The sequence below is a fragment of the Echeneis naucrates genome, chromosome 20 (genome assembly GCF_900963305.1).
Source record: "Echeneis naucrates chromosome 20, fEcheNa1.1, whole genome shotgun sequence".
In the NCBI taxonomy this organism is placed as follows: domain Eukaryota; kingdom Metazoa; phylum Chordata; class Actinopteri; order Carangiformes; family Echeneidae; genus Echeneis; species Echeneis naucrates.
Window position 1 is genome coordinate 10,964,844 of NC_042530.1, and position 24,239 is coordinate 10,989,082.

The 24,239-nt window shown below is 39.8% G+C and overlaps 1 protein-coding gene across 1 annotated transcript in view; it reads right to left on the minus strand.

The window, feature by feature from the left end:
* Positions 1-24,239, minus strand: part of ctnnd2a (catenin (cadherin-associated protein), delta 2a) — a 228,178-nt gene that overhangs the window by 36,242 nt on the left and 167,697 nt on the right. Inside the window, exons 15-17 of the mRNA XM_029528938.1 lie at positions 15,852-16,038; positions 5,170-5,287; positions 2,321-2,503 (exon numbers count right to left, since the gene is read on the minus strand). Of these exons, the coding sequence (XP_029384798.1) occupies positions 2,321-2,503; positions 5,170-5,287; positions 15,852-16,038 (488 nt within the window). The remainder of the gene's footprint in view (positions 1-2,320; positions 2,504-5,169; positions 5,288-15,851; positions 16,039-24,239) is intronic.

Sequence of the window (24,239 nt, forward strand, 5' to 3'; positions counted from 1 at the left end):
CTCTCCCTGTTTACTTATTCTATTCCTATCCTTCTCTCTTGTCTTTTTTCCCTTCTTCCCTGTCGACCCTCTCATTTTCAGTCTGCTGCTTCCCCTCCTCCTTGCCTTGTCTTAAGGTAAACTAGGGTAGTGTGCGTCTTGAGAGAGGTGCCGAGGAATGTGTGCGCATGTGTGCATGTTTTTATCTATACATAGATTCTCTGATCCTAAAATCAAAGCATTTTTACAGTTTGAAGTCTGCAGAGGTACTTCAACAAGGGGCATCGGCTCTCTCACGACAGAGTACTTTTGGTTTCCAGGAGACATCCTAAATACAAATGCATGAAGTTCATTTGCATATGTGAAATTCTCCAAAGATGAAATAAATCAAACATTTTTATTTTATTTCCTTCATATGCAGCCTTCTAGCATTTCATTCCAATTTCTCGCTTTAGCATGTCTTTTTTTATACTTTAAGAATTGTAAAACACTCAAGCTGACAAATTTTCAATGGTGTAAGCATTATATTTCCTGCTATGAAAAAAATGTATTATCACCGTACTCCTGCTGGGCAAGTAAACAATACAACAATAAGGAGAATTGTTGCTCACCGATATCACCACTGTTGATTTATTTAGACTTCGGCCACAAGGACTTTTGTCAAGTTATCAACATGTAGGGATCTGGTGTCCAAATTGGATGTGTTTGGGTTGTGCCAACAATTGCATCAGCTGACTCCACGAAGATGTCCTCCAGTGTCAAAATATATACAGTACATATACTGTGTATATTAGAGGAAGGATTGAAGGTAGGGGCCTTCCCGGACACTCAGATGAAGCATTGCTGAACTGAAATTACTTCACAACAAAGGAAACCAAGCAAGTGGTGTACATGTTGCCTCCCACTCAACATTAGGAGCTCTGCCATATTTACTGTACCTCTGGGGCTTCTGTAAAACAGAACTTCATTGAATCCCTGATGGAGACAAAACGTGTATGAGCATTTGTGTCTTCCAGTCCATAAAGTGTTTTGGTCCATTCCAGTCCTCTGTTCAATTGGTTGGCCTTGCTGTCTGAACCTTTTATTAATAATTCCTGAATTATAGTCTGTCTGTTTCACTCACTGGCCATCTGTGTCTCTCTCTTTCTTGCCTGGTTTCTGACTTCTGTGTATGCCTGTCTGTGTCTGAACCAGGCTGTTGGCTCCATGGCTTCTATATTTCAGCCTGTCTGGTGGTTACTACCCCTCCTTGCACCTGTATTTGTATTTCTTATTTCATGCTGTCTGGCTGCTGTCTGTCTGTATCCAGCCATGATATGCTGTCTATCCTCCAATCCAGACTAAAGAGAACGCATAATGCAGTTAAGGTGCACATGCTATCTGAAGCTGATGGGTTCTGACAAGCTTTGGGTTTCAGGTCAAATTCAAATCATATTCAAAGGAAGAATTTCTCTATTCTGGCCCAGTCTTTCTCTGACTGGGCCAGTGGTCTGCATCCATGCATGGCAGGTATTACAAGAAAATACACAATGCCCAATGGGAAGCGTAAAAGAGAGATTAAGTCTTGTGGAGCAAAAATGCATCAGTTATTAGTGTGGTAAAGTTGCATCGCGCTGTGTTTGTGTCTCAGTTTCGGGCCCATGGGCAATTCTGAATTACACACTCACACCCCCGAATTGAGCATGCCAGTGAGGTGTGTTTTTGACGTCATGAAGCCATGTGGAGTGTGAATTCTGTCTCCACTCCAAACTTTCAGAAAAAACATGAAAGAATAGAGAACAGGGAGGAGAGAGGAGAAAAAAAACAAAAAAAAAACTACTTTGAATCAAGATACTTTGATGAGCAAAGTTGGTGTTAAAAAGGTATGTGACTGCTTTAAAAAGGTGTCAAAAAATGGCTTATGAGCCAATACACTATAAAACTGTCACGGTGCTCCTGTGATCTGTGAGTTTCATCGCTGTTTTCCATTATTCACCACATGCATGTCCCTTTTGAGGCAGAGCTGCCTGAACCACTCACTCTGTGTTCCTGCTCCATGAAAGCTGTCTTTGCTTTTTGCCCCCATGTGTAAATATACAGATGAGGGATAATGAAGGTAATAATTTGAATAAATGAGTGGAGAAAAATAACAAGTGTGCATAGTGTGAATCTGTGCAGGGGATAAAGGCTTACTAAATAGTTTGCCTATGATATTGTGTGATAACTGCCGCCAAATCGCATTTAGAGAGTTTGAATTGGGAAACATTCGCTCTTCTTGATAAATGGCATTCATCCATGCAGTAGAGCTCACACACAGCCATCCATCCATGGGTTCTACCTCCTCAGTCATCTTCATCCTCACCTGCTCAGCTCCCTTCTTTTTCTTCTTCTTCTTTCCCCAACAACCCGAGCTTTCTCCATCACGACCATTGGCGTCACAAAGCAGACTATCCAGCTCTTCCAATCCCCCCTGCTGGCCATGGGACGTCTCAGCAGCTAAGCGGTACGACAGGTTCCTCAGAATGCAAACACAGTTCTCTACAGTCTGGAAATGAAGTGAGACGGGAGAGATGAAAGTGAGGTAGGTGGAAGGGGGGGGGAGGGGGGGGGGGGGTGGAGGAGGAAGAGGAGATAAGAAAAGGAGATATAAATGAATAAAATCTGAACGCAGAGGCAGGAGATTTGTGTTTGATGCCATTTAATGAAAAGTCTCGCCTGAAAACACAGCACAAAGTCAAAGTCAAAGCATGCTAATGAAAACACCCACTCTCACACTTGTACACTATGAGCCTTCCACCCCCACCCATGAGCCAGACAGATGGAGAGAGCGGAAGATAGAGAAAGAGAATGAGAAGAAGAGAAAGATAATCTCATAGGTAATACGCTTTTGTATTTTGTTAGCGCTGACTTTGAAATGAGATTAGAAGAAGCACAGATAAATGAGGAAAAATGACAAGCCCAATGTATTGTATCACACCTCATTAAACACCAAGTTTAGAGGTGAACCCACCAGCCTACAAAAAAATGCGAGCGCGTATGTTTGTGTGTCTGAATGATCCTTATAGTGCATATTGTCTATTCTTAAATTGTGTGTGCAGTATCACTGAAAAGGGGGAGTCATCGAGTCAACAGAGTGGAAATTAACAAAGACAAATCATCAATCTCTCTGTCTGACCGTTAGTGTACACAAAAACAGCTAAGGAGTGGAATCGAACAGCCTCAACAGTCTCAGCAAACAAAACAATGTCTCACTCCAGCGGGCTGCAGTCATGTTTGAAATTATATTCACGTGCCAGTATAGAATGATGTAGGAGAAGTTACTTTTTATTTACAATTTACAGTGACATTTTGTATTTCGACCTGCTATTTCACACTTATTCCTAACCCATTCTTTCCGGTTGCATGGTGGTTTGGGGAATAAAAAGGTTCTTGGCTTCGGTTTAAAAATGATTATACGGTTCTTCTGAACAGAAAGGTCAGAGGTTGGTGTTAAAGTTACATTAGAGCAGCCCCACAGCGAGAAAGAGATTCAGGGCCTTTATAAGGTACAAAGAAAAAAAAAAAAAAACAAAAAACAAAAACACAACTAGTCACTGAGGGTTTTGGTCGGCATGTCCAGGAATTTCACAACATACTGTACATCACTGGATGAGCAGTGAATGTGTTGCAGCAGCAGGAGCGAACGCCGTTAAATAACGAGGTCATATAATTTATGAAAGGTCAATGCTATATTAGGTATGTGTGTAAAATGATGTGCTGAATCTACTCAGTCCCTGACCATCATTTTAAATGACTGTATCCTTTAATTAGCTGTAAGCTGTGTGGTATTATACACTCTAAAACTTCTGCACATCTCCACATCCCTTACAGAGCAACAGCAGTAATCTGTAGATGGTGTTTAATTGTATCATAGGCTATAAAACATAATTGTAACATTACATATGATGAATATTGCGCCGACATCCTATATTTATGCCTGGGTGTGTGACTGTAACAAGCAGAGGAGAGCAGAGCTGAGATGATGTCAGTGATTAAAACACAAATCTTAAAAGTGATAATGCTTTTGTGAGAGAAAAAACAGAGGCAGAACTAATATTACAATTACATGGGTACATGATGTAATTACCTATCTATAGCTATAATGCTATTTGAACAACTCCAGCTTGTGTTTCTTAATAATTTCTACTTAATTGTTCTTGGAGTCCAATGTCCAAAGAACCCCTTTTAAAACATTCTGCACAACTGTTGAACAAGTGGAACTACTAAATAGGAATCAAGTATTATTTATGAATCAAGATTTATTTTCTTAGTATCTAGTTCCCAGCTTCTTTTGACGATAGACCAGATCAGTCTGCCAACTAAACAGATGAGCACACAATGTAAGGAGGAAGAAGTCTGGGCAAAGTAGAAGAGCCAAAAAAGAAGAAGAGGAAGGAGGCAAAAGGCATACAGAGAATAAAAAGAGCACGTGGCTAATGTGATCACCACCGCTGTGACCACTTGCTGGTACACCTGCCAATCAGTCTTTGTTACTGGAGCACTCCTCTGGTGACTGCAGTCAGATGGTGGAGACGGCCACGCGGTTAAACAGTGATTAAGGACAGCCATTTAGAAAGGCTCGGAGACAGGGGGGACCTTGAGAAGTCAGCCATCCATAACACTGTTTATGTAGTATTGACTGGCCCACATGCACTGTGCCATGAACACACGTGATGCGCACATTACACGGCTACACGAACATGTCCTCGCACGGAGAAGCACAAAGTGAACATAAACCCACTCAACTTTGACTACTAACTGAGCTAAATTGGCAGCAAGAAGTGCCGTAACACTTTAAATTTGAGAGTTTAATTTGCTTCTTAAACGCTTCTTGAAAACTAAAATTCTTCTTTCTTGCTGCTGCTTTTGGCAGTGAGAAAAGGTTCATCCTTTGTTTTTTTTGTTTTTTTTTTTCCACCCTCTGTGCACTGAGGAGATTTAGAGTTTTTCTGAGTCTACAGAAGATGGAAGAAGACACTTTTCTCTCTTGCAGCCTGGCTTCACGATTAAGTGTGAAAATAGAAATTTACTGTACGATAATTTTACCTTGCCGATAAAAAGTAAAGCATGAATGAATTTTGGCAGGCACAGTCATGCAAAATAGATTAAAACAAGCTGGGATGTTTACATTCTCTCTCTCTCTCACTCACACACACACACACACACACACACCTTGCTGTCAATCTCGCTGCTGCCCAGAGATGTCTGGATGACGTAGAGCAGAGCATCTGTCAGGCCGTCACACTCCCGCATCCTTCGCCGTGCCTCCTCACCTGCGGAGCTTACATTCCTGCAACACAGACACGAAAACAAACAAACAAAAAAACTGCAAGTCAATGTGTGTGCGTTTATGTTGTGTGTCTACTTAAGTATGTCTGCATGTTTGCCAAATAGGGAGACAGGAAACAAATAGAGAAAGAAAGAGTGTTGGTGAGTAGAAAAGATAAGACAGAGCAGATGAAAAGAAAAAAAACGAATGCTCGTAATGAGAGATTTAGAGAGACAGAAACAGAAAGAGCGAGAGAGAGAATGAGAGATACTGGCAAACCTGGCAGCTCTCCCTGAACTTAACAATTGAAAAGGGAGCATTAAAATGCTGGATACATCTCAATCTATGCCCGAAGGCTTGCTTCAATTTAAAGCATTTTGACTTGACTCCAAAAAAAACAAACAAATAAATAAAAAGCCGCTTTAGTGAGGCGGTTGGTGCCTGAACTTCATAGCCAACCCTCACACCAACGCTGCTGCTTTGATAATTTGACAATATTGTTCCACTTATTAGTAGCAGCTTTGCCAATATGATGCAAGAAAAGAATTTTAATTGAACTGGAGGTACAGGTGGGCGGCGGTTGGGTTGGATTTGTACGGGTTTCTCCACGGAGCCATCGACAATGCAGATACACCCTGTACTAGAAACTGACTCCTTTGTCTGTGTCAATAAAACTGATATGAAGCTGGGACGTGTAGCATGAGCTAAACTGAATATTGGATTTCTCTTAAGAACTCCCATTGAAATTAAAGAGAAAGCCAGAAAAAAAAAAGGGGAGTGAGGGTGAAAACACATTCTACAAACACACATAAATGAAAATGTATTATTAGAATACTGACTATGAGACATAATGTTTACTGATGCATTATATTACCTTGCATAAGATAGGACTAGACAAATACACCTCAATGTTTATCTAGCTTAGAAAAAAAGGAAGTGATTGAAGTTATCCATTAACCAAAGCATATCAACAATTACACGGCAGTGAGTGAGTCTGCTGGGATACATTTTGATGCCGTATGATTTATGTTAATTAATAGGGGGAGATATAATTTTGACATGAAACGTACTTTGCCTCTCCCTGGTGACAAAACAAGTGCAGCAATTTTTCTGCAAGTTTAAATCCCAAACATGGCTGCAGTTTTCCTGCCAATCTTCTGCTCGACAATAGCATTCAATGAAACATAAAAGCAGAGAAATGTCTGAGAGCACACATGGTTCTTGTGTGCTCTTCATCCTGTGGATAGCCATTACAGAAATCAATGTTGGAGCCATAACAAGCACAGTGGGCTACGTTTGTCCGTCTATTCACAGAGGTGCAATTGCAGACTTAAGAGTTCACTGTCACATGGACTCAATGTGTTATTATTATTATTATTATTATTTTTTGCAACATGGTCACAGTCAGGAGAATCAGTTTTTCCTCCTTTCAGTTGAATTGTGACAATGGAAACAGTCAGCAATGTCCTCTGAAATGCTTGTATCAAATATGGTCGTCAGTGTAGTGAAGTGCTGGTTGGGATATATTTCTCTTCTTTGTGCAGTGTGTAGAGGTTTTACGGTTATTAACTATCTCCTAGAAGACATTAAAAGGCTATAACTATACACACCAGCAGCCCATTGTGATTTTAGCACATACACTTAAATTGTATATTCATGATTTTACCTTTAAAATGTAATTGCTGTCTTTGACTCTATAGCAGTGAAAGTGGTAAAGTTGTTCGTAGTGTGAGTGGTTGTTCGTCTCTGTTTGTCTTTGTGTGTTGGCCCTGTGACAGACTGGTGACCTGTCCAGGGCGTACCCTGCCCCTCCCCTGGAACGTTGGCTGGGATTGGCTCCAGCACCCCCTACACGACCCAGAAACGGAAAAGCGGTAGAAGATGGATGGATGAATGATTAGCAGATGGTTTTAGTGAAAAGGAAAATAAAAATAAAATAAACTGATGAATGTGAAGCAATTCACTTTTTTGGCCAGCGATCTCCAGCATTATTAAGCATGAATGTGAATAAGCTAGTTTTAACTTTTCTTTTTCTTGTGATGTGTGAGCTTGCTGAACAATGAGTTTGAATATTCATGGCTTTTCAAATTCTATTTTATTTCTCTTTATAATTGGCTGGTTGTTCAACATTAAATCAGAACCTCCATTATTCTGTCTCACCGATAAGAGGATGTGGTTTACTCAGATTAAAATGACAAAAACAGAGAGAAGGAAAGCAAAAGAACTGAAAAACCAATCAATGGAAGTTAGAAACTTGCGTTGAAACATCTTTATTTGAAGGTGAAATGTCAAAGAAACTGTTGAGACAGTCAGTGGTGGTTAAACAACGATACGATGGTATTAATGCATACATTCATTCATCACACTGACATAATAAAGATCACAGCTGTGTCAGGAGTCTGTGCAATGAGGTTAACCGTTTATTGTACTGATGAGAAAGAGAGAAAAAGAGACAGAGCGGAAGGCACCAGAACTCAATTAAAACTTCACGTTCACGGCTCCCCACTTACAAGAGAAGGTCAAGTCACTTTCCCCTGCTTTGAATGCTAATGGGCAAACTAGCGTAGATGGGAAACCCGCTTAGCAGAAACATGATTCTCCATCAAGTCAATATGAAACAACAGTGAAAACACTTCACCTTGAGTCATGTTTAAGCAACAAAGACAGGTGTGTTGGCAAGAGAGAGAGGATGGATAATTTTTTTCTTTCACTCAGGCTTGAATAAACTGAATTCTTCTGAGATTTGCATCAAGTTTTTTTTTTTTTGGTCATGGGTCGAGGCAAATACAACTGGCTGTGAAACAGAAATCAAACTGAGCCAAACTTCAATAAAATGAGAAGGTTTGCCTGGATACATGTAGGAACTGTGGAGCTGAATAGAGATTTGACAAATAGATGGAGTTCATTCAAAGTTGTCCAATACTGCTTTGACTAAACAGGAAGGATTTAACTTTCTTTCACATACCGATGCATCACAAAGGTTACAGTGACCAAACCCTTCTGTTTCACTAAAGGAAATATTCCTTCCTGACAAGCACTGTATGACACACACATAGCCTTAATTAAATTCAGCATTACTTCTTTGCTGTATCCTTCTGGGGATAAGGATAAACCCTTATGGAATAGTTGAGGACTTCCAAAGAGCTTTTTTTTATTTTATAATTGGCTGGTTTTGCATAACCATACCTCGTCATGCAAGCTCACTTTTTTAAGACTCGGGTATACTACTGTATGTCCTGGCGAAACTGCTCAAGTACTTGTTTTAATCCTGTCAGACCAGGAGTTGCATTCCTTTCACAATTTAACTGTTGGCATTATTGCAGCAGAGAAATGCAGGAAAAGTGCAATGGGTGCCACTGCTAAAGAGCAAGCCTTATCCCGATTTACGTCAGGATGTTTGGTTAAATAAACTGTGTCTTCAGCCAATAAGAATAAGATCTGACTTTAATGGTTACGTTAAGTAAATTCTGTATTTCTGAAATGTAATAAGCATCATTTGGCTCAAGCTCATGGGAAATTTGGGGAGAGAGTATGGAGAAAAATGTGGCATGATCCCCTTTTCCGGGAAAACAAATTAAAAACCAATTAAAATATTTATTGGAGTGCTGCTGAGCAAGCATCATTAAAAGTACAGAAAGATATTAAAAAAATGTCTTTCAGAACAAATGAAAACAAAAAGAAAGGGAACTAACTACTGTAGTTGGAAAAAGTTGAGTGAATGCAGTTACTATAGTTAATACAGTTAATTAGAAAATATAATAGGAGGTGACACAGATAAAGCAGCCTTGATTAAACCTTCATGCTATTAATTTACTTTTCAACTTATTGATTGAAGTGGACCTGGAAGCAAAAGCAGAGAGCAAATTTGGAATTGCTTTGTTTTTATTATTTGGTATTGCAGAGAAACTGCAGGCACCACCTTACTCAGCGGGAGCACAGTTCCTACAAGCATATTTCCTAACACATAAAAGCACACAATTATTCATTTTTTGCTTTATGGATCTTAATGTGCTGCCAGTGATGGTCTCTACGTGGCTATTTGGTGCATTAACCGGTTCCATTGTTGAGGTTATCCAGAACAGCTAATCTTAGTTTCACTTAAAACAGATTAAAAAAAAAAACAACAAACTAACAAAAAAAAAAAAAACAGCCCAGGTAATTTGGTTTTGTTCAATTAGTCATATTGGGGGATGGAGTGGAGGGATTTTGGGAGAACAATGTACACATACAATTAGCAACTGAACATAATTTATGTGTTATAGACTCGCTGGTGAACTTATGGACACCAGCTAGTCCTTTTCAGTGGTTGATGCTGATGTGTATCTTCCTGCTGGTCAGTTCAGAAAGGGCCATTCCAGTAACAAAATGTATCATGACTTATGTAAAACCATTAACCAAAAGTAGCCTCTGCACTTAACAAGTGCAGTAACGAGCTTCCTTGTATCCTCACTTCCGAAGACACCAGGAGTTGTGAAAACGTGGCAAAGATGTTTTTCATCAGTGATTTGCATAATGAAAATATTCGATGGATTATATACTGTTCATCTGACCTCATAAAAAAAAGCTGAGAGCCACTAATCACACATTTCATTATTAATAACTTCAGGTGTTTGAAGATTTATACAACATGCACAGGAAAGATGTGAACATGAGTGAATCTCAGACAGATGGCTTTCTAATGTTGCTCAAGGAACAAATGACCACTGAGTGACTTTGTCTCAAACAGCTGGTGTGTGCGTGCGTGTGTGTGTGTGTGTGTGTGTGTGTGTGTGTGTCGGCAGGCCGAGGCAGCAGAGGGTCATCACCAGATGGCACTCGCATGCATACAAAGCAATTAATATCAATGGAATAAATATGGAAACAAACTCATTTGTGGCCCTGCACTCCGTTTCTTGATTAGTCTAATAGCTCGTATGATTGCTCAGCCACATCTGTAGGTGTCTGAAAAGAAACAAATGTGATCCTGATGAGTACAGAAAAACCAAAAAAAAAAAACAAACACATTCGCATACAGACAGCACACACAACATCAAGGCAGCGTGCAGCTTTTTGTCTTTGGCGTGGCTGGAAATGAACAACCTGCAGTGAGGCACCTGAGTTGTGGATAAGGAACTGCCTCTATAATAGACAGGAGTCAGGCTGAAAAGCATGAGAAGCATGTATGTGTGTGTAGGTTATATAAAGTGGGGTTGGCCCAGAATCCCCAACACTCGATTAAGCAAAAATATGTTGCATACACACATGCATGAAAAATACACACATTCACACACTCATAATCAAAACAACTGATGTACTGACACCAGTTCATTTTCATTATTATATACAGCTTACCGGCTGTGGCATCAGTTTATTTTCGCTCAGCCACATCTAAAGAGACATAACATTCATGTAGCACACACAAGACAGTCAGAAGGTAGGAAAGGTAGCCGGTTTGAAATTTAACTCAGGTACACTGGGGCCTAAACTCTGTGGCCTCGTGCCATTTTAACCACCCAGAACAGCTAGTGAGATAGAAAACAACCCTGGAGAGCAGCAGACTCCTTCTCTCACCTCCTCTCACGGGGTCTTATCACGCTAAACATTAAGTCCATCCCTTCCAAATAAGTATCCTTATTTGTATGTTTCCAACTTTTTACATTTCCCCCCAGAACAAAAAGGAATGTATCTTATGAAAATGCTCCGCGGGGGTTCACTAATAATGCATGCCCCACTACCCATAAATAAATAAATGAACGAATGAATGTGGTGACTTGAGCATAGTAGGCACGGTTCAGTTCCCAGAGGGGGCACCTGAACATGTCTAGGTTAATTGATGATGAGCGAGGAACGGCTCAGAACAGAGACCGGACCCCTGCAGAGAGTAGAGACTAGCCCAAAGACTGGACCCCGTTCTTTTTTTTGGAATAAAAAGGAATGTATCTGTTGGGAAAATTCTCACAGAGGGTCACTAATAATGCATGCTCCCCAGCAGCGAAGAGGCCGTCTGAGTACTAAGCGCCAAGTCAAACGAGAGTCACTTACGGAGCTTAGCAGGAAGCTGACTTTCTGTAGTGACCCAGAACAGGGAAAAGCCAAAAGAGAGGGGGGAAAAAAAAAAAAAAAAGTCTTTGAATGTACTGATTCAAGAACTCCAGTGCTTTTACGCAACTCATAATTTAACTTAGCTCCTTTCACTTTTATTGGAGTAACATTTGACCGGGAGGATCTGTACTTCGACTCACTGCTGCTCATTTGGCTTTTAAAATACATTTAAGTCAATTAGTCTTTTTTGGATTTTAACAAATCACCTTGCCCATCTAACATAAAAATCCCATTATCAGCAAACTGCTATCTCTTCTAACTGCAAATGAGATTCATTTTCATCAATTTTACACAGAGGAATAACTTCAAAACCACATCTATATTCTGTACACTGTGATTTTAATTATGCACACCAATAACTGTTCCGATACATTTAATGATGATGTTATTAAACATATTTCTGATATGTCAGTGGTAATAAACTATGCTGGACCATGCACTCAATCTCCATCCACACATATGTGGCAGTACAAATAGAATATATTCTAAACAGAAATGCAATAACGCAAAAAAGCCTAAAAAAATAGCAGCATTAAATCAGCATTGCTCTGACACACACACACACACACACACACACACACACACACAGTAACATTATAAAACCCTAAATGTAATATTTGTTGCAAATGCAAAGCTATTAGTGGACTGAATACGATTTGTACAGGTGTTTGTGATGTTGAGTTATTGTGCATAATCATCTTTTCCTGTATCACAAGCTCCATGGAACAGCTGTTCCATTAAGAAAGCCAACAGCAAAAGCAACTGAGGTTTATAAGAAACACAACAACAACAACAACAAAAAAAACAAAACAAAACACCACCACTTTGCATTTTACCAGCGTTGTTTGGGCTGTCTGTAATTGCACACAACCAATATTCCTGGTACTTCCAGCTGTAGTTAAACCTTGAAATTGTAATCAAAGACAGTGTTTTTTGCCATGTGGAGGATTATGCCGGGAGAAGGCGACAACAACAGCGCAGATAAATATATGGGAATGTACACGTTGAGGATATTTTTACTGTTGAAATAAAAAGCATTGGCAGCTTCCCACTGACTGGCTCTATTTTTGCTTCTTCAGCCAGCAGACAGAAAAGTTACATAAAAACTTACATAATGAGAACTATGGTAATTTTGTAGTAAGTTAATATTTGAGTAACACACTTAAGATATTTAGAAAAATCATATTTACGCAAACCAGCATTTATAGTTCAAGCAGTCACAAATGGAACAATGGCTGAAGCCACTGGAGCTTTTGCTTTAGTGATTTAATTACATTCACAATTCAAAACCTTACACACAAAAAGCTGTTTGTGGCATTTTAGGAGTAGCTTTGAAATATGCTAGAGAGACCTTCAATAGCAGGGGATAAACATTCAAAACAAGTCAAGAGGAGCTCTGCAGTGCGACTGGGGTGAGGTTTAATCCAGAGGCTGCTGGTGGTTGATTGAGTACACAGCTCAAAGAAAGATGGCCAAGTGGACAGGGAGTTTCTATTCTTACCCGCTTCAACTCTCTCTGGAGTTGGTTGGTGGGTGTGTGTGTGTGTGTGTGTTTAGGTGAACAAATCCCGTTTATGGGATCAAATACCAGAGCTCCCTTTCTGTGCTACCAAATTACAAATCAAATCCCCACAGCCAGATTTAAAAATCACCAGTGGGAAGATGTGTTTATGTGAGGGATTTTGCTATCATCAGTGCACTTCATCATTATCATCAAATCGTTTTTAAAATTGGAATAAGTTAAATGGCAAATTGTCAAATGTAGCAATTTTACTGCAAACATTATACATAATGAAAGCTGGTATGTGTTGTGAACTTGAAAATGGATCTACCAATGTTACAATGGATGTCGACAAAAAGTTTCTGTGAATCCATGAACAAAGGTTTTGGCTCAAACAGCAGTAGTAGGATATTGAAAACAAGAAGGACTTTTCGCTCTGAGTTTAATTACTTTTGAGACAGCAAATGAACTAGGCAGTAGCTAAACCCTGCTTGTATCATCGAAATGTCAGCTGAGCACAGTGATTTATTGTGATCCAGAATAACATGAGGGTTCCTTCAGATACCTCAGAGAAATCAATCTTAATTGGAAAGAAAAAAAAAGTTCACATCTGTTTATGTTTGCTCAATATATTTTTGCACAACAAGAACAACAATGCTACACGGCCAGTTTACTGTTCACCTGCAGTGTCATTATCAAAAAGTATTCGATCTAGCATTTTTTTCTGCATTTTCAAGGTGACAGAAACAACATGCACTATAACTAAAATGTTACTGTTGTGTGAACACAATGTGCTCTAAGCCAGCAGTAGTGTGATGCTATGGGTTAGCATTTCTACATTGTTGGCAGATAGTTTAAACCAAATCAAATCAGATTTATTCATATAGCGTCAAATCATAATGAGTTTCGCCTAATTGAGGGCTGTTTACATGTGCTATTCATACTTTTTAATGGGTCCATATTTACTGGTCATCAGCAGCTTCTGTTGGGTATTCAAATGTACGGCATATACTAAAGAGGATTTATTGTTTTATTCAAAAAGGTTTGTATAAGGCATCCTGCTGGCGTTCAGGTTGTGCTTGTATACCACTCATTACAATTGTAGTTAATGGAAAAGTATGTCAGAATGCACATGCGTATGAACTACAAGGTGGATGGGCTTCAACTAGAGAGACCACTTCACTTCCACTCCTGTCAGCCAAGATCAGAAAGTTGTTTCAGCTGGTGCAGAGTCATCAACACTGGACAACTGAAGACTGGAAAAACACAGCTTTGCTTTGTGATTCTCAGCTTCCCCTGAGGCAGATGGTTTGGCAAGAATCTGGCATCAACATCATGACCACGCGGGCCCAACGTGCCTGGTGTTAACAGCCCAGGCAGGTGTAATGGCGTGGGGAATGTTTTCTTGGCACAATTTGGGCCCCTTAATAACAATCAATGTTTGCGGTCAAACAGTTTTTGTTGCTTAGGAAGGTACCAAACCAAATTAAATGACCTGGAAGTGTTTAAGTGGCAGCCATGATAAAAGCTGATCGAAGTGTCTAAATGGTGAGGAGAAGGGCCCCAGTGCGACCTCTCTCACCTTCTTTAGCAGAGGATACATCATTTACAAATAAAAAAAAAGGAGATATATGTCACTGTAGCTTCACCACAGCGCACAACCGTTGCAGCAGACATAGCATATATTTTCTGCTCGTGATTAAGGAAATCCTTGCATGATTGGCTGCGCTCCAAATCAATAAATATAGATTTCTTCTTCTTCTGTCAAGGTAGGTCTTGAAAAACCAACACATTCGATTTCTAGTTAACAATATTATTATAACCATCTGTCAATCTGTACTCACAAAGAGTGGTGAAAAGAGAGGTTTAGAGGTCTCTGTCACATTATTAAAAAGTACTTTGGCAGGAATAATGGCCTCAAGCTCTGGAAACAGTTTTTATGAACATAATGTTGTATGAATTTCAATAGTCTCTCTCCTTTTAAAGCATGTATTAGCAGCTGATAAAGCTGCAGAAATTCTATGATAAGTTTATATCAAGCTGGAGCAAGGTTCAGTCCAAATCTATGCTACAGAGGATCGCCAGTTGGAGAGCAAAGGAAGGCTCTACCCAGTTCTAGTACGCTCTTAATGAAACGGCTGGCATCTATTTCTTACGTGTGAATCTATCTGATTATAAAAGCATGTCCAGGATTAGCTTGGGGATATTTCTGTGTGGCTGAAACACACAGGAACTGACGAGCAATCCAATCGTAATTTTGGCATGACTTTAGGAAATGTTGCGTTAGTACCAGCCCACTGTGGGCAGGTACTGAACTCAGTACTCTCATAAAGCAACTTTTCATGAAGGAAAAAAAGCTTTTTTTTTTTCACGGGGTAAATCCAATAGTTTACAAGTTTATCAAGGAAGACAACACTTTTCAGACTTCTGAAAACCAAATAAACGCTGTTATTCACAAAGCTCAAGGTCCTTCATTATTTCAAGCTTTAACATCTAAAGAAAGTATTTTATCAGCACAATGGACCAAAAGAATGCCCTGACACACAATGTCCTCATGCAAGTGAGGGGTTGTTACTATAGTTACGGGCACCATTTAGTAAGTGAATGAGTGAGGGGGAGAGAAAGCGGCAACTCTGCACTTATTGCTCATAATTTCTGAAAATATACATCTACAATCACAGCAGACATTCAACAGACAAGATTCACTGTCACGCACAATGAAATCATCTCATTATGGCAAATTTCAATAGGTAATATGTGAATTATGACACACACAGACACGCACGGCAAATGTTCTCTGTGGCGCTTAATAAATAAGAAAAGTAAGTGATGCATGTTGCATGTCAGCGAAAAAATATCAATAACCTGACCATTTTGATTTATGCTGTATGAAAGACAGCAGAGAAAGATTAGAAATAAAGATTGGCAGAGAAAGAATTAAATAATCAGCCTGGACAGGATTTCCCATTTTAGTAGGCTGATAGATGTGTGTGTTCCATTTACCTGAGGCAGCCCGTGGCATTGCGTAGGACCTGGGAGGTGTGTAGGTGGAGCTTGCGGTCATCATGGTGATTGGGGGAGGAGTCCCAGTTCGAGTGTGGTATGATGACACTATTGGTCAAAACGGCCAGTGCATCCTGGATGATGGGCATCTTTAAAGCATCACATGATGACAGATTCCACAACACGCCTGCACACACAAAGAAACATATGTAAATATCCGCTGAGAAGACAAAAATGGAGTGATTAATAGGAGATGGAATCTTTCACTGCAATTATAAAAAATTCTAAATGATATAATACAGATCATTAATTCTAGAAATCCATCTTTGAAATGTCATGACAGTCATTCTAACAATAAGAGTAAATCAACACTACAACGCTGCCTTTTTTCATCATTATATTAAAGAATGGAAACCTTATAAACAGTTACGATACTTATCTGATCAGCCTGTGTGCTACTTACTTACGATCGGTTAAATACATTATGCCGAATCAAATTATGCAACAACTGTCTTTTCCTACAGTGGCACAGCTTGATTCATGTCTTTTTAACAACCGCTCTGTTAATGGGCCTGTCTGATCTGTGTTCACTGAGTACAGCTACGTGAGGACAGCACTCTTTCCCACTTTTATTTTTATTAGCCTCTTAGAGATGTCACGGGGAACACATTTTCTTGGATTTTTTTTTCAGGCAAAGGCAGGACAGGTCTCGTTCGTCCAAGAAATTAAAACATCAAACATTTTTTAACCTACTAACTGCTGAGGCCAAGCTCAGACACACCTTTAGACGGCACACACTGGCACATCACAGTGAAATATGAGATTACATTTTAGGTTTTGGCAATGCATGTTCACTTCTTCTGTTCATCACTTCTGAGGAAGCAATTCCCGCTTTTATTTTGAAATACAACTATGCAATCTATGTGGTACTTGTAATGTCTGAGGAAATTAATTTGTTTGCTCTTGTGGGAGAAAAGCCAACTGTCAAAAACAGTGTATCGTTTATCAAACTGTGTGGTGTGGAACACAAGCACATAGCTACAGTACATGTACAACATGTACATACACAAATACACTCCAAACATATGCAGTCGCATTCGGTCTATGTACACAATGGTATGCACGCACACCAATACTGGCAGAAATACATGGTTTGCATGTGCACAAATGTGCTCGCAAACGTGCTGTACACAGACATAGAGAGACACACACACAAACACAATCCCCACACAATCAGATGGAATACCAGATGCCTCTTCACAGACTGATGACAGCACTAGTCCTGTTGGTCAGCGAACCAACATGCGAACCATTCACCATTAATGCACTTGAACACAAACACACACACACATGCACAGATTATTCTAAATATGCTAATTAGTCCCTGCTGCTAGCACTGGTCATTCATACAGACAGCAAGAAATAAAAAAAAAACTGTTACAGTGATAAAATAAGACACACGTGTGAAACTGAGTGTCACAGAGAATGCCAGACTCAAAAATAGAAACTAGTCAGACGGGAAGAAAGCACCAGAAGCTGAGTGATGATTTTTTTTTTTTTTTTTTTAAACAGAGGAACAGATTGAGACCAGCGTTTTAACCATTAAAAACCTGCAGCCTAAAAGTTCGCTGTCTCTACCATATTTAGCCTCAGGCTCCAGATGTCAGATGCTATATACTCACCACAAAAATGAAAGATGTCACCTTGACTCCACATTATATTTAACAATTAATTCATTATATTTAACTGTGAATGTAAGTGAAATGTTAGGGCATCGGGAGGTGCAGTTGCTTGGTCTGTCATCTGAAATGATGCAGAATTGATGCTGGGCAAGACACTGAAGCTATGAGAGGACTGCTCTGTATATAAACAACCCAGAAGAGCACATTAAAAATAATGCTGCAGCATTTGCACATATAAAAAAGAAGCCGTAGCTTTAAAAATATGCAGGAGAAGACAAGCGCAAGGGTAAGTTGTGTCACTATTAATAGCTATGAAGTGAGCATCATGATCTTTACTGTCACCATGACAAAGTATTCAAACTGCCACAGAGGTAGAGGGTCTTGAACGGCAGCCAGTTTTGCGTCACCGAGAGCAACAACGGTGTTGATGCCTCACAACGTAGTGCGCAAGTGTCAGTCGTACTGACAATCTGCAAATGACAGACAAAAGGGTGGGAGGAAAACCAGGCTGAGGCAAGTGATGAACAACATTAAAGAACATCAGAAGTTGCAGTGGGAGGAATAAAGGAGGTTACAAAACCAGATGGAGAAGAAAAAAAAAAAATCTGAATTCTAAAAAGCAAAGATGGCTGATTTCTGATGAAATCTGTTACTATCAAATTGATTTAATAATACCCAAGAGAGTATCCAAGATATTGTTTTTTTTTTTTTCATGGGTGCATTTTATGTGGAAACAATCAAAGTGTCATTGTGAATGAGAGTGGAAAACTGTGACAAAGAGAGTAATCGAGAAAGACAAATGCAAGAAAAAAACTGATTGGTGAAGCTGAAACACACAGAACATTTGTGAGAAAAGTTGAAAACAGAAAAACTGAGGAAAAAAAAAAAAAAGAGTCAAGAAACAGTGAAAGTAGCTGACAATTGTGCACCTGAGAGGACAAGAAGAGGAGAGTGATAATGAGGCAATGACCTTGTATGCTGTTCAGTCACAATCAAGTGTTCATTCTCCACACACTGTCTGTGTGTATTTGTGAACATTGAAACATTCACCTTCACTTTCGCTAATCAAACAGCTTGTTTCACATCTAAAATTTGTTTTTCTCTCTCCTCTCAATCTCCTCTTTGCCTCTTGTGGGGTCTCTTCAAACCAAAGAAAAAGCTCAAACATCCATACACACGCGCACACAAACACAGATGTACTTGGTGGCTCAATCAGCAAGAGTAAGGACACACATTTGGCAAAACACTTCACTTATAAACTTCAGTGCTTTCAAATATCTCTTGCTGCCTTTTCCAATGTTCGTTCTTTCTTTCCTATGTTAGTTCTGTCAGTCTGTTTCCAGAGTGGCGAGTGTTGCTGGTGTGATAGCAATCACGTCTAAACAGTGTTGTCTCTGATAAGTCCACAACAAACTGTCTGCTGGTTTACAAAGAAAAATCATTGACCTGCTTGGCTTTGGCTCCTCTCGCCAAAAGGAGAGATAGAAACAAAGATTAACCGTCATGACAAATGAACAATAGAGTCCTGCGTGTTTCTGAAGTGAAAATTGTATGTTTTTTCGCCTGTATAGCAAACACTAAATCCAAGATATGGACACACCTGTCTGCTCTAGGAATATCTATAATGCCTTGCCAAGCACAGTGTCCTTATGGGTATAACATCAGGTGACCACCAATGACATCATACTTGGGCCTTTGTTTGTGAGCCTGTGTGTGTGTGTGTGTGTGTGTGCGCGTGTATGCTCATATTCTCTCCTCCTCACTCCGTCTTCATCTCTTCCTCATTCCCCTCAGATGCCTGACAGACAGCTTCCAAAGAGCACGGTGGTTCGGTGAATCAGGGAGATGATTGCATGAATTCATGAATAAATGAGAGCATGACTTGTAAGGGGAGAGTGAAGCCTGTTCGGGCCTCCAGTGGCGATGTTTTATTAAACAGCCTTCATCTGCGTGACGCGATGTAAATTAGTGAGCTGAGGGGTCAAAACCTGGTGATGAGTGAAGTCAAAGACAACAAATTACTCAGCTCATGTGTCTACAAACATCTGGTGACAGGAAAGCTGCTGATTTTTGGACGACATTATATGTGACAGGAAAAGGTTAACGACTGCTGAATTTGCCCAGAGGCCATGCAGCTTCTCCTCCTGCATTGGGTTTGGTACATACATTTTTCAGCAGGAGGTAAAGCCATGTGTTGTGGGTAAATTTTTACTGCATCTACTGAGGGTTTCATTTCTGCCAGGACCTCCCACTGTGAAAATGCTGCAGTGGATTTTTTTTTTTTTTCAGGAAAATGAAATATTTTATACCACAGAGGCATAAAAAAAAAAAAGTCACCAGGGGAAAGTATCTTGTTTGCTCACTGGAATCCCTGTAATGACTTTGATGGAGTCCTATCCTCAAGCATTTTGGAAAGAATGTTTTGAACTTTGACATAAAATTAATGTGGCTTTGACAAATACTCTAACAGTGGCAGAGACAGGAATTTGGAGCAGTGTCTCATGCCTTGAAGTCAGGGAAAGTGAGGTCATAGATTTTCTAATAAATGATGTTGACAGCATTATTTGACTGTGGTGGGATTGTTGCAAACATCAAGAGCATTCAAAAGCAGACAAGTATCAGTCACATTCAGATGGTTTCTCTTTGTATTTTTTTTTTTTTTGTTTCCCAAAGGTTATTGTATATCAGCCAACCACGTTATATTCATCTGTCAAACGCTCAAAGATCATCAGGCATTTATGTATTCACTACAATAGCAAGTATCCCCAAGATTTCTACACACGACTTGTCGCAGTTGTGGCATCTTTTTTTGGCAAGCATTTTAGCGGGCAGCAGCAGGCACTGCTCTCAGGTTATGTCATGGTCCACTGCCTCAAGGTGAGCTCTCGAGTAGGGATAGCATCTCTTATTGACACCCAAAGCCTCTGCATCGACCTGACTTTGACTGAGAGGCCTCTTTCCTTTTTATCTCACGTTGAGACCCAGGACAGCAATAACACTTGTCTAAATTTAAACTTAAGAACTGACAGGGAGGTAAATTGTTGGGGGAAGGTTTTTGTGGTCACCAAATAAACAAACAAACAAACAAAAAAAAAACAAATAGATATTTTTTTAAGTACAGAAAACCTTCACAAAAGCTGACAGTGGAGAGACAGTAACCAAAGGCTGTTTGGTTATGACTCTAGAGAAACCACTTCTGTTGAGTCGAGCAGTTGGGGATTGTGTCTATTGATGTCAATTGATTATGCACCACTGCCCGGGATGATCTCTGGTGGTCACCAAATGCTATTTGCATGCTTTCAAATCATTTAACTGCCAATTAGCAATGAAGGTCAAGCCTCAAGTAGAATGTGATTTGGCACAGCAATAGATGTTCGCTGCTGTGTTGCTACACATCAGTGCGGAGAAGATAATAAAGATAATAAGGATTTTTCTCTAGTTCTTGTTAACTCCTTTGAAAGACATTGTGATATTTGTAGCAATGACCAGAGAAAGGATTTTGTGCAAATTTAAACACATTTAGTCGTAGCATTCAGGGGTTCAGTACAACGGCACTTGGACTATAGCTGCCAGAGGATGACTTGATTTATTGTTCTTGCTTTAAATATTCCCGGCAGAAGAAAAGATGGAAATTCATCTAGTTTTAATACTGCCAACAGGGACTCTTCTGTTTTTAAAGAAAATGAATTTTGTTGCACATTGGGTGCCCCTTTTCAATAATCATATGCAAAGTAAACGCAAAAAGGTCAAAGGTAGGTCTGTAGTTTGTTACATTAACCACTAATCAAATCCTAACTATCAGAAGATTTGTCTTCATACTTCATATATTCAACCTATAGACATTAGTTAATATAAGTGTGCTATGATAGTGGTAATTTTCAGAATTTCACATGTAATGGTTGTGTTAATTTTAGAATCTGTGCCTCAGTAGTCTAACCACACAACTGTTGCTCTACACTTTTGGGGCAACTGGGTCAATGGCCAATTCAGTGTAGAACATTATGCTAAATTGTTCTACACCCCTTTTCTACTCATAATGAGTTGGAAACACATACCTAATTAAATTACTAAGTAATTATGCAACAGTTTAAAGTGGTGAATCTCAAAGCCAGCACGATGTCCCACAAGGCAAATGAGGATAGACTTCAAGATATAGCTGTGTTGGCATGAAAGAAATTGAAATGTAAAGTTCACCGCGAAGCAGCGGAGGAAACAGACAAGAGGGCAAAGCCATGCCTGACACTGATGGCAGAGAAGGGCAATGACGGGAAGAGTTGGGGAGCAATACGAATTCTGTATGTTTGTGTGCGTGTGTGTAGTTGCGTACATCTGAGATGACAAATGTGATGAGGTATGATGAATTAAATGCATCACAGGATTTGGTAATCTGCTTACAGACTGCAGAAAAACTATACACACTCTTCCAACTCTCCATCTCCAGGCTTTTAATTTTTTAGTCTCTCCAGCTCTGTGGTGATATACCTAAAGGTGCCAGGTTGTCCCTTTAGGCGTGTGGTGAGTGTGATGAATGTCACCACTAATATGTGCAGCTGAGACTTGACAGCAAATGTTGGTTCTGTGAATGTCGATTGGTGCACTTTGCTGCTTCATTATTTTGAGTAAAAGCTTAGTTTATAGAGCAACAGGAGTCTTTATACCGAGGACATGGTAATGATTAGGTAAAATTACTTCCATTTGATTTTAGCCAGAGGTGGAAAGAGTTGCATTTGTTGAATTGTACTCAATTACAAGTAAAAGTACTTAAGTAAAAATTAGTTTGAATAGCCCACTGACTCCACAAGTCACGTCATTCCAGTCAGCCTCAATTTATCCAACTGTAATACTGCTGAAGGACCCCAATAAGAAGAATAATAAAATAGAATAGGCAAAATTACATAAACACCACATGCAAAAGAACCGCATGACTTTTCCACAAAACTGCAAGAGATTAGAGTGAAGTGGATGCATCTGTAAAGGGTTAAACCTGATGCTTATCGTGCAAATATCTTGAACAAAGAGAAAAAGAGACCCCTTGCTCTTTAGTCTATTGTTGCACTATTTACCGACAAGCTAACATGACAACTTTTAAAGGATGCTAGCTCCGTCTCATTTTAATGTCAGGATAACCAGTGGCAGTGACAATATGTTTGCAGACTCGTTTCAGCCAAACCAATAACCTTAACACTCTTTCGAAGTTGACGGGCACGTCTCATTTGTTGCCTCCAAACGGAACAGAGCTGATGTCCAAGTGACGTCCGACACTGCAGGTCGCAAGGGCCAATCAGATATACAGTCAGATTCGGGTGTGGAACCTGTAGAGATTTTATTTCATTTGCTTATTTTTACCCTGTAACGGCAGTTATTTTAAATGTATTCAGAAGAAAGTATACTGCATACTAGTATATTATATACAGAATTTTTTTAAAAGCCCTCAAAAAAAGTACAAATTGCACAGAAATGCTACTCAATTACAGTAACAAGAGTAAATGTAATTCATTACTTTCCACCCCTAATTTTAGCAATCCTATTCTCCCTTTATCATCCTGATAGCTTCCTTTTCACATATTCTTCTTTCCTCCCTCATTTGGTCAGTCAGTCCTCCTTTACCTCCCACTAATCAGACAGATTCTGCTATTTATTTTTTTCTCAGTTCCCCAATTGCATTTCAGTATCTGTGATATCAAAAGGTTGACAAAAGCAATAGGCTGCTTCCTCGCATCTTTCCTGTTTCTGCTCAGCAGTCCCATCCTCTCCATCCACATGCATCCTCTTCTAATTGCCCATCCCATTCCATGTATTTCCTCCACCCAACCTGTTACAGTAGTGCCAGCAATAGTAAAAAGGCCTGGACAGTATAACAATTTGTCTTACTCACTCCAGTGGCCCGTTAGTTGTATTCGAGGGGGTCTGTGAAAGAAAAGACATAATTCCTTGCAGAATTGCTGGCTGTTGTGCTCCTCTTCCGCAAGCAAATAATTGATGGGGATGTGTCTATAGATGGATGTTTGAATGTGCGTGTGCTTGAAGATTAGTTTGTCCTCCTGAGGAACAATTGGATCAAAGGTCAAATTGGACACGATGCGTTACCACTCACTTTGCCTCAGCAATCCAACGCGCGTGTGTGCACAGATGTGATATGTAGTTGGATTTGTGTGTCTTTCTGAAACTATGTAGTGGGTGAATTATGGTGTTTGTACTTTATCTTTAGAGGTGTCCAATCCTCTTGTATGAGCTTGCCATCTCTCTCTTATCTCGGGGGCCAACCTGTCTCCACAAAGAGGCCTTTGGTTTGAGCCAGAAACAAAAATGATACCAGTGCAGTCCAGTCCAGTTCTGGGTAATGCGAGAAAAATAGACCGTATATTGATAAAGCAGAAGGAAAAAAAAAAGTGTGAGGAGAGAGCCTGACATAAGAACATGGGAATAAGAGAGGAAATGTAGCAGACATAAAATGACTAATGAGGAACAAAGAAGAGGTGGGAAATGGAATGACTCTCTTATGTTCTGTCACATGAGCCATAGCACATGTTTCTAGCCTACCAGGGAGAACTGATCATTGGATCTGCTCGACTGCTGCTATTCAGGTCTCCCATCACAGGTCACCGCTCACCCACTTCATAGAAATCGCAGCCAAGACGTACTTCAGCTGTTCTAATTCTATTCTAATGCTTGAGAGACACTGATCATTACTTTCTGAACTTGATTT